The sequence below is a fragment of the Athene cunicularia genome, unplaced genomic scaffold (genome assembly GCF_003259725.1).
Source record: "Athene cunicularia isolate RWA unplaced genomic scaffold, athCun1 SCF_11, whole genome shotgun sequence".
NCBI classification, from domain to species: domain Eukaryota; kingdom Metazoa; phylum Chordata; class Aves; order Strigiformes; family Strigidae; genus Athene; species Athene cunicularia.
This window is the reverse complement of record NW_020799167.1, coordinates 28146-37578: the sequence shown is the minus strand read 5'-3', so window position 1 is coordinate 37578 and position 9433 is coordinate 28146. Positions and strand designations below refer to the sequence as shown.

The 9433-nt window shown below is 48.4% G+C and overlaps 1 protein-coding gene across 2 annotated transcripts in view; it reads right to left on the bottom strand.

Annotated features, from left to right (window-relative positions):
- Positions 1–9: 9 nt before the first annotated feature.
- Positions 10–9433, bottom strand: part of M1AP (meiosis 1 associated protein) — a 33654-nt gene continuing 24230 nt past the window's right edge. For both annotated transcript variants that reach the window (XM_026867035.1, XM_026867034.1), the window contains 6 exons: positions 5481–5654; positions 3676–3826; positions 2363–2504; positions 1866–2072; positions 890–1045; positions 10–660 (listed from right to left, as the gene is read on the bottom strand). In XM_026867035.1, the coding sequence (XP_026722836.1) occupies positions 520–660; positions 890–1045; positions 1866–2072; positions 2363–2504; positions 3676–3826; positions 5481–5654 (971 nt within the window). In that variant the 3' untranslated portion in view covers positions 10–519. The remainder of the gene's footprint in view (positions 661–889; positions 1046–1865; positions 2073–2362; positions 2505–3675; positions 3827–5480; positions 5655–9433) is intronic.

Here is a 9433-nt window from a genome sequence, read left to right as displayed (position 1 = left end):
GGGGGGGGGGGGGGGCAGCGTTCTGGGCTTTAAGATTAAATTCAAAAGCCCTGGTTTACGTCTATTCAAATACCCTGCTGAACCTGCTCCTGCAGAATGAGGACAGCTTTGACGTTACTGCCTGCTTTTATCTGTCTGACTTCCTCACTGCCCTGCTTGCAGCTTTTCTGCACCCGCTGACAGCAATCTGTGGTTTGTGGCCAGTACTAGCTAGTCTCAGAAACGAAAGTTTGAGGCACGCTGGTGATGTGTGCTGACAAGAATGGGAAATATGGGGTGTTGCAGGGATATCTGAATCTCTGGATAGAGGGCTCCAGAGCAGCAGGCTTCCTGCAGACTGGGTTGGTGACTAACAAAACCATAAACCAGGGAGGAACAAACAATGGGAAGTGCCTGTCGGACCAAGGCCAAGCTTAGTGTCTTGCCTGACCGCTTCCGGCCCCGTGCGTAAGGCTTGGCAGCAGAGCAACAAGCCAAGCCTTGCCTGCAGGTGAGCAGGCTCAAGCAGTGCCCTGGGGTTCACTGCAGGAACTCGTCGTACTCTTTGGGGAGCGGGGAGCGCTCACAGGAATCTCTCCTCACTGCCGCGGGTCTGAACGCTTGGACAGGAGAAGGAGCCATCAGAAGAGGTGCCACTGTGGCTCTGGCTCGGCTCTGATGCTGCAATACAGGGACAAAACACGAATGCACCTTGTGGAAGGAGGTGCTGGCTTGTCCAGCAGTGCCCTGGCCAGCTGTGTCTGCGTCCCCCTCGCAACTGCATCAGGTTATGCTGACCACATTCCTCTGCCCTGCCAGCTGCTGCCCGCCCCGTACTGCTGGGGGTCGGGACCTGCCCTCACCCCTCTGCGGGAGGCAGAGCAGAGGCTGCCGAAGGCAGGACACATACCTGCTTGGGTTGATGCCGTTCTGGTCGCTGGTCCCTGGGCTGGGCCTGCTGCCAGTGCAGAGGTTTGTGCAACACACTCTTCAGGTATTTGTAGAGGTTGCTTTTTATGTGCAAGGGGTTATAAGCAACTTCCACTTCCAAGCTGTTCAGGGCACTCTGCTCAGACAGAAGAAAGAACATAGTGGCTATCAGATGTGACAGGTAGAGGCTGTGGGGTTTGCCTGGGTTTTTTTGCTTTTTTAGTGTTGAGGGCTTTTTTTTTTGCAGGTGTGTTACAGACACTCTGTGCCACCCTGCAGTGATGGGAGAAGGGCTCTTGTGGCTGTTACCCACAAGGACCACTCTTAGCTGTGTATAGACTTACTGCAACCAGGTCTTAATGGATTTAAGCATTCCCTTGCAGGATGCTGTCCTGCCCTCCCCATGCCCAGAATCAGCCAACAGGCTGGAGCACCCTTTCTGGGCACTGTCACCCTCTCTGCTTCAGAAGGCCTCTTCCCTCTCCCCCAACAGACAGGTAACACTGCTCCAGAGGACAGGCACTGGCTGTCTGCGAAGAAAGCTGTAGGCTACATTGGCTGCTGGGATGAAGTTTTAGATTGCTCCATCATATTCCATCTGTCACTAGACAGTTCACAGTCGTCTCCTCCTCTGTTCTCTGCTAAAACCTCTAGTGAGGGCTCTGCCCTTCCTGGCGTCACCTGAAGCAAACAGACAACCGAGGAGAAGAACACGTGGATGCACAACAGAAAATGTGGAAGCCTGAATCTACTGGAAGAAACAGGGACACTTTAAAGCCTAAAGCACCTCCCTCTGCAGTCTGAGGAGATCCACGTTCCCCAGCAATGAGGGAGACAGATGCACCTTCAGCAGCAGCTGCGCGTCCTGTGCATAAAGGCTGATCACTTCTCTGATCCCTGCTTGTACAGCTGGGATCCTCTCCACAGAGGTTTGTGCAGGGCTGACAGTGACTTACCTCTACAGGGCCACGTGCTCTCTCAGGGTGTTCAGCAAGGAGAGCAGGGAAGTTCGACGGCAGCAAGAGCTCCCTGGGGGCAACTGCCTTGACAAGTAGAGTGGCAGAGTCCGAAGGGACAATGACATAGTAGGAATGCACCACAATGTTCCAGTTTGGACCAGTGTTCTGTGGCTCACGTTCGGCCAAAAGCATCCACTTCCTTTTCTAAATGGCAAAAGTCAAAACCAACATGAACAATGGGCAACAGCCACTTCCTTCAGCACTTCCAGTGTAGGGGCTGCTGGGTTCAGGAGCAGAGACATTCACACACAACAGAATAAGAACACTATTCTGCATTACGGAAGGATTTACAAGCCTGAGCTGGGCCATGAGATGAAGCTGTAGCTTTTGAAAAATGTTTTCTGGTGCAGGCTAGAGAGATCATAGCAGATGTGCACTGACTATTCCTTTCTAAAGCAATCCCCGCCCCGAGACTGCAGTTCTCACACACTCACCAGAAGACTATGACATAGAGCATGGAAGCTGTGCTGATTTATCTCCAGTTCATCCCAGTCTAGCTGCCAGCAGCTTGTGGGCCTGATGATGAAGGGCAGGCCATACAGTACAGACTCACAGACCCCTTCGGCCTTCAGAGCCCTGCAGGGATACAGCCCGTGTTAGTGAGGCACAGCCAGCAGGACACCAGCTGGGAGCTACCAGGAGGTGACGGGCACACCTGGCTACGGCAGCATCAGCTGCCACACTGCCACAGGCACCTAATGTCTGCATTGCTGTGGCCTCTCACCAGGAAACCCTGCACAAAAGTCCAACTGCAGTAAAAAGAGGCTTTCTTGCCAACTTCCAGATTCCCTTGTATCTGCTTTGACAAGAGCATGCCAAGAAGCAAATCCAATCTTCATGCATTTTGCATACAAAACAGATTGATAATCTGGCCTCTTGGGCAATAACTCACCCAGTCAATTACATCTCTTCCGAAGTGATTTCTACCAGATTGTGGTTATCCTTCACTTAAACTGACATGTGCTGTACTCCGGCACAGAGCCAACACCCCACTGCACACACCACTGCAGACTCTGCAGTGCCTGATGCTGCTGGTCCGTAGCACACCTCTGCTGCACGACAGGGCATTATTAAGTAGCTTCAGTGCTTTGGCTGTGGGCCATTTATGCACAATTACTGAGCACTCTTCAGCTACTAAGGGGGTGAGAATCATTTTAAGAACAACTGTATAGTTCAGAAATTATACACGATTTTTCCTATAAATACACCTCAGAAAAGACACTAGAGCCGTCACTCTTGTGATGCTCTGTGCTTGCCAGCCACAGGCTGCTGACAGGAAAGCAAATAAACTTTTACATGAAGTCACACAGCACTATGAGGCTTTGCTTGTTTTTTTACTACTCGTCAACTAGTTAGCTCAGGCTCTGACATCCAACTAATTGCTGTGGCCTCATTAGACAGTGAGAGAACAGCAGAATTATATATGGAGCAATGGCTGCAATCTACAGAACTTCACACTGGAGGGAAACAACTACTGCATGAGTAACGTGTGGTGTTACACACAAAGTGGTGGTGTCATGTCACGCTGTTTCTGACTCTGCACGTGTGTGAGATGTGCTGGTCCATGACACAAAGAGTTGCGGGAGTTGAGGGAACCTTACATCAGAATTTTGCTCACTGGCACTGAGTCCCCAGCACTTTGTGGTGATGTTATTAGGTCCTAGTTGAAACTGCACAGAAAGAGTGAAGGCTGCTTATTATACCAGCCTTCCAGTTACTAAGCACAAAAGCACATAACAACACTCACTTTACAACACGGAGTTTATACAGCACTGTAGCTGGCCAGGCTGCCATCTGGAAGGGTGAATTAAAATCTGCTGCTCTCATGGTGCCATCAGCTGTCCCAGAAAGCAGAGCTGGGTCGAGCAATCTCTCCTGCAAATCGCACTTCAGGCATACTAGGAGAAGGAGACTGGTTTAGATTGCTCTAAGTGGCAATGTTTAGCACATGCTCAAAGCACTTACAAACACTAAGTTAATGTTTTCTAGCAACAGCAACTATTAAGGGAAGAACACTGCTAAAGCCTGTGGCAAGGCACCAGTCTATCCCCATTTTACACACAGGGGGAATACCACATTCTTGGCACTGTCAGGAAACAGGGACTGGTTGGTAGCCGCGCAGGCACGTTCCAGTTTTGGTGAGGAGCGGCCAGCTGCAGAGGGAGCAGAAGGTCATTTCCCAATGCCAGACATTTCTTGCCAGCTTTTCTGTCTGTGTTTGTGGAGAAGCCCAGCCAACTGATGACACTACTAATTCTGGAATATGGTGATATATAGCTGCATACAATTCCTCTGGCCTTCTACAGATTTCTTGAGTGTGGGAGGTGAAAAACCTGACTGCAGCATAACACGGTTTGCCTTGCTAGCTATAATAAGACAATGCACCAAGTATGAAGCTCAATGTTATGATGAAGGAAAATCCACTTTTAACAAAACATCCTAATTGCCTGTGCTCATTTGGAGACCGTTATGGTAGCTACCGCATAAATAAAAGTCACACCAGGCTTTCTGATCTGCTTGCTGTGGAGCATATCTGCCCCAGAAGTCTCCCCAGAGCCTTCTCCAGCTGAGCCCCCCAACTCTCCCAGCCTGTCCTCACAGGGGGAGCTCCAGCCCCCGAGCATCTTCGTGGCCTCCTCTGGCCCCGCTCAAGCAAGTCCATGTCCTCCTTATACTGGGCCCCCAGAGCTGGACCCAGCACTCCAGGACTCAGTCCTCCACAAAAGCCACCAGCAACCCTCTATGAGCTCTGCTTCCAGCCTGGAACTGGCCTGTGGATCCCCAGAGGAAAAGGAGTGTGCTGCTGCTGTGATGGCGATGGGAAGCTGCCCATGAGCTCCGTGCTGGAGCAGCACAGAGCACCATGGTGGAGAGGGGTTACTGGAACCCCACGTGCAATTCCCACGGCAGCGCAGCAGTGACACTGCAACAACTATGGGAAACACCGATGTGCTGTAGCTGTTGGTGTTTTCAGCGCTCACCCAAGGATGGATTAGGGACTTGGACTTAACAAAGGAAAAAAATTACACATTCCATATAAATTTTCCCATGCATTATAAGTGGCAGCTCCAGCTAGCACATTACCTATTTTAGTGCTAAATCAATAGGTATAACTATAAGCCAAGTCCCTGTGTAAGACAGTCTTTACTCAGTGCAGCTCTGGCACAGACTTCTAGTATCAGATACAAGGACCACAATTTTTAGGGCTATACACCTGAGCCAGAAGGCCCTTGGCTCTCAGTATGTAAGGTCCCTGTTACCTTGAGAAAGTGGCTATAAATTCACATACTCTTCAAGGCACATTTTTGCTGCAGAATGGAAATGGATTGTAGCATCAGCAGCCACAGGACACAGCAGCAATCTGTAACTATACTAAGCAAATGGCCCCTCTCAGCCTGAGACAACAGAAACTCCAGACAGCTTTCAGAGTCACCCAGAGCCCTTCCTTGGGACTCTAAATGCAAGGGACCATGCCCATAGGGCAGGCCTGGGTAATCTTTAAGGCTGTGAGATTTAGGAACTCCCTGCAGAGGGGGAGAGAAAATGAAATACTTGGGGTGGTCCTGGGCGCAGCGGCGTGGCTGAAGCCTCCGGACGGAAGGAGGAGATGGAGGTGTTCCCTCTCTGTGCCATAGTCATGTAGCCACGTTTTAAACAGCACCTCCAGGCTGATGACATTGTCCTCTATGGTTTGCACATCGATGTCCATTCCCAGGATTGCAATGTCTGCAGGAAAAAAACAAGGTGAAAAAGCACAAATATTTTTAGCCACAGAAAATCATGTTCTTTTGCATTTTCCACTATACTATAGCTCCTTAGTCCCCCAAGTGCTTTCACAGAAGTGCTTCAGACGCTGTCACCACGCAAATCACAGCGCAGCACCGTGATGGCACCACAGGCCACACCAACACCCTTCACCAACACAGGGAGTGGACTGGCTACTTACCGTCCTCAGAGGGCTAGCTGTGACTGACACAACCACCCTCTGCTGTGATCACCTCTCAGCACTGGCCTCAGAGACTCTTCTCACAACTGTAAAGCATCTCCCTCCTTTCCAGGGGACATGGGATATGAAATGCTATGCTAACGAGAATTTTGTAGTAGTGATGGAAAAGTACTACTCCTCATACAGAAGACAAAGGTCACTTTGCAACATGGCCACAGGACTACATTGCTAAACATCCTCAGTGTGTGTTTGAAGGAGCAGCTACGCACAGACCTGGGAAGAACAGAAGCAAAACCTGACCTGGCCCTGACCAGCACAGGACGTTTCAACATGTGACGGCTGAAGTGCTGTTTGGCAGCACAACAACCCCACAGCACAACAACCCCACAGCACAACAACCCCACAGCACAACCCCACAGTTCAACAACCCCGCAGCACAACATCCCTGCAAATACAACAGTAGTCAAAACTATCCAGCACTGTTACATCTGTGTTCAAAGAAGCAAAATGCATAAAATTTAGAGACTTGTTAAAAAGAAACTAAAAGGAGAAACTAAAAATATTTGCAAGAACACAGCAAATATTTAAGCTACCATGTTGGAGGTGCAAAGCAAATGTATATGATCTAGGAACAACATTCAGGAATGCAGAAATGTACGCCTGACAGCAGAGTTAGGGAGGCCATAAACAAGATTAAACCCTTGCAAAAAAACCAAAACCCCAAAAGCCCCCAAATAGTAACTCAGAGGTGAATCCAAATGAGATCCTAGCATTAAGTCTTACAGATTAAATAAATAAATAAATAGGTATTTGGTGAACAGTCTGTGAAATGCGTAAGACGTGTAATACACCCATTTGTAAACACAGAAGGAACAAACAGCCTGGCAGTGTTAACAGGGTCCCCGCACAGCTAGGATGTGAAACAGGTATTCTGTGAAGAGGAACACATAGCAGAAATGGCCTTCTTTTCCCCAATGTGTTTATCAGGCCAGATGGGGACGGAAATACAGTGCTACATCCATCTGCAATGAGACATCTTTTCTTTACGTGTTAGTATTTATAGGTTGCAAAAATGACACGATACATATGCTCCCACATTTTAAAAAAAGAGAAATGAATTAATCTCCCTTTACATGGCAAACAATCTAGGGCTAAGGTAATGACTGCAATCCTTGAAACAGTCTGCAACTTGCAAATGTGCTTTCTGTAGTACGGCCATCGCAGCGGGACATGCGTCCCAGCCATCTCCAGCCTCGACAAAGGCCTCGAGCTCATGCAGGCTGTGCCTCTGCAGCAAAGGAAAATCAACTCCCACCCACGACGGGAGGTCCTTCACGCTGTCCTTGCCGTGGAAAGCCTCTCCTGCTCAACGTCCAGTCTGACCCGTTGCTTGCCCTGAGGCTCAGTCTCGCTCTTATTTCCCCGACGGCTGCTCTGATGCACCTACAGAGCGTGCTGGTTGTTCCAGCTGGGACGCACTCCCTGCCTCTCTTCAGACTGTGGTTTTCCTCTGGGATATGCGCTGAAGATGGCATTAAGGGTTCAGAAGATAAATGCATGTCACTTACTTTGACACACAGTTTATACACAGGCGACAAGGGGAAGTACCTGTGTTTTGAGAGAGTGTCTTGGGGCTGGTAAATGTTTTAGTCCTTTCCTCAGTAAGTATTTTCCTATTTGTTTATTCTCTGTTCTGCATGATGTGTAGCCACTTACACATTGTAAGTTTGCACAGTATGTGACAACTTTAAAAAGAAATTCAGTGCCTGCGTTGCTGTCCATTCCTAGGAAGCAGAGGTTGGGGTGCTGACATCTACTGTGCCATGGGTCTTAAAATTCCCGGAGAGCAGATAGGCAGAGCCATTTAGTGGTCAGCAATCTGAGCACACATACAGAAAAAGGTTCCCTGGGACTTGCAGAAGATGGATTATGTTCATAATAAATGTATTAGTGCTTCATCTTTAGTGCTTGTTTTTTGTTTCCCCAAAACAGAAACAGATAGGGCCAGTGTTTATATCACATACAAATATCAACGTTCATCAGCAAATGGCTTGGTGATGCTCAGGTGCTTTAAGTGTTTGCAATGGGGTAGGGGCAAGAAAGAGAGAATAAAAATTCTCACATTATCAACCAGAGGACAGTCCACTGCATCCTACCTGTTACTCCCACACACTATTCCCACCACCAATGCCATGTGCACTGTGCTCTTTATGGGATTTTTATTATAGCACAATCCTGTTCCAGTCTGCAAATCCCTGATGTTTCACCACTAAAGAAACTTTGCAGATTTAGTCTCTGTCCCACAGAGGAGCTGGTTTGCAGCTTTGAAAAAACAATCCTTGTTGCTCATCACATGGTCTTCGTCTAGAAATGCACTCTCCCACAGAGGCTGCTCTTGTGAAGAAAACAGCAAGCATTTTCCACCCATGACAGGCTGTTCTTAGCACCTTCAGAGCTATTCTGAGACTTGCCATCTGCAGGGCTTCCAAATACCGGAGTCTTTTCTAGCTGCATTAACCTGAAATGAGAGGGGATCTTGATCCTGCCTTCCTTCTCTCAGTAGCATGGGAAACTGTAACTGTATGTTGGTTTTGGTTTTTCCCCCCAGCAATGGTAAACGAGAGAGGACATTTTCTGGGTGAGCTGAAATATTAGGTTCTTTCTCAGGATGCAGATTTTGTATCTCCACATCTTCTTGGGTTTGGAAGAAGCCATTTGCAGTCTAGTACTACGTGACAGTACAGTAGCACAGATCAGGTTCATTATCAGCCCAGCAGGAGCCCTGGCAGCGGCTGGGGATCCCACTGCAGCAGCTGCAGGACGAGCAAGGCAGTGAGATGCTCTGAGCCTGGATGGCCCTGCAGTCCCAAAGCAGACTCAAAAGAAGGAAGCAGGGCAATATACTCCATAGGAGTCTAAGGAGAAAACGCAAGCTTCTCACTAAACTGTCCATAAGAGTGTCTTGAAATCACGGAATACAAGTCCATTTGATCTGGCAAGATAATCAAGTGATGCGTCCCACTGAAACCCTGAGCCGTGTCGCAGCTGCCACCTCCCTCACAGCTGAACCTCCCGTTTCTGTCTGTGCCTTTCCTGGAGCAAGTGTTTGTCTGCAACACGACACTCGGCAGCATGTTCAACACTACACATACCTTCTTCTTGCATAAATGGAGACTTCCAGCCTTGACCAGGTATTTAACAAGCCCAGTTTAACAAGACTGTTTCTGTCTCTCTAGCATCTGCCAAAGAGAACTGCTTCAGAGACAGTGAACAACGCACAAATGTGCCCCAGACCCTGTGTTTTCCTCACGTTCATTAATTAGAATTTGTCTTATGTCCTTAAATTTCACTTCCAAAGTTCTTTAGAGGGTTGGGGCAGGAGGAGGGAGGAAAACTAAGTATTTAATTCCGATAGCTGTATCTCAATATAGGTTTGTTACTTACATAAATGGTCTGCAGACCTACAGCATTTCTTCCAAGACAAAAAGAGATGAGAGACCCTATAACATAGATCTGCAAGTTAAGTGAAAACAGGCTCACTTTTTCTTTTCCCAGGGTA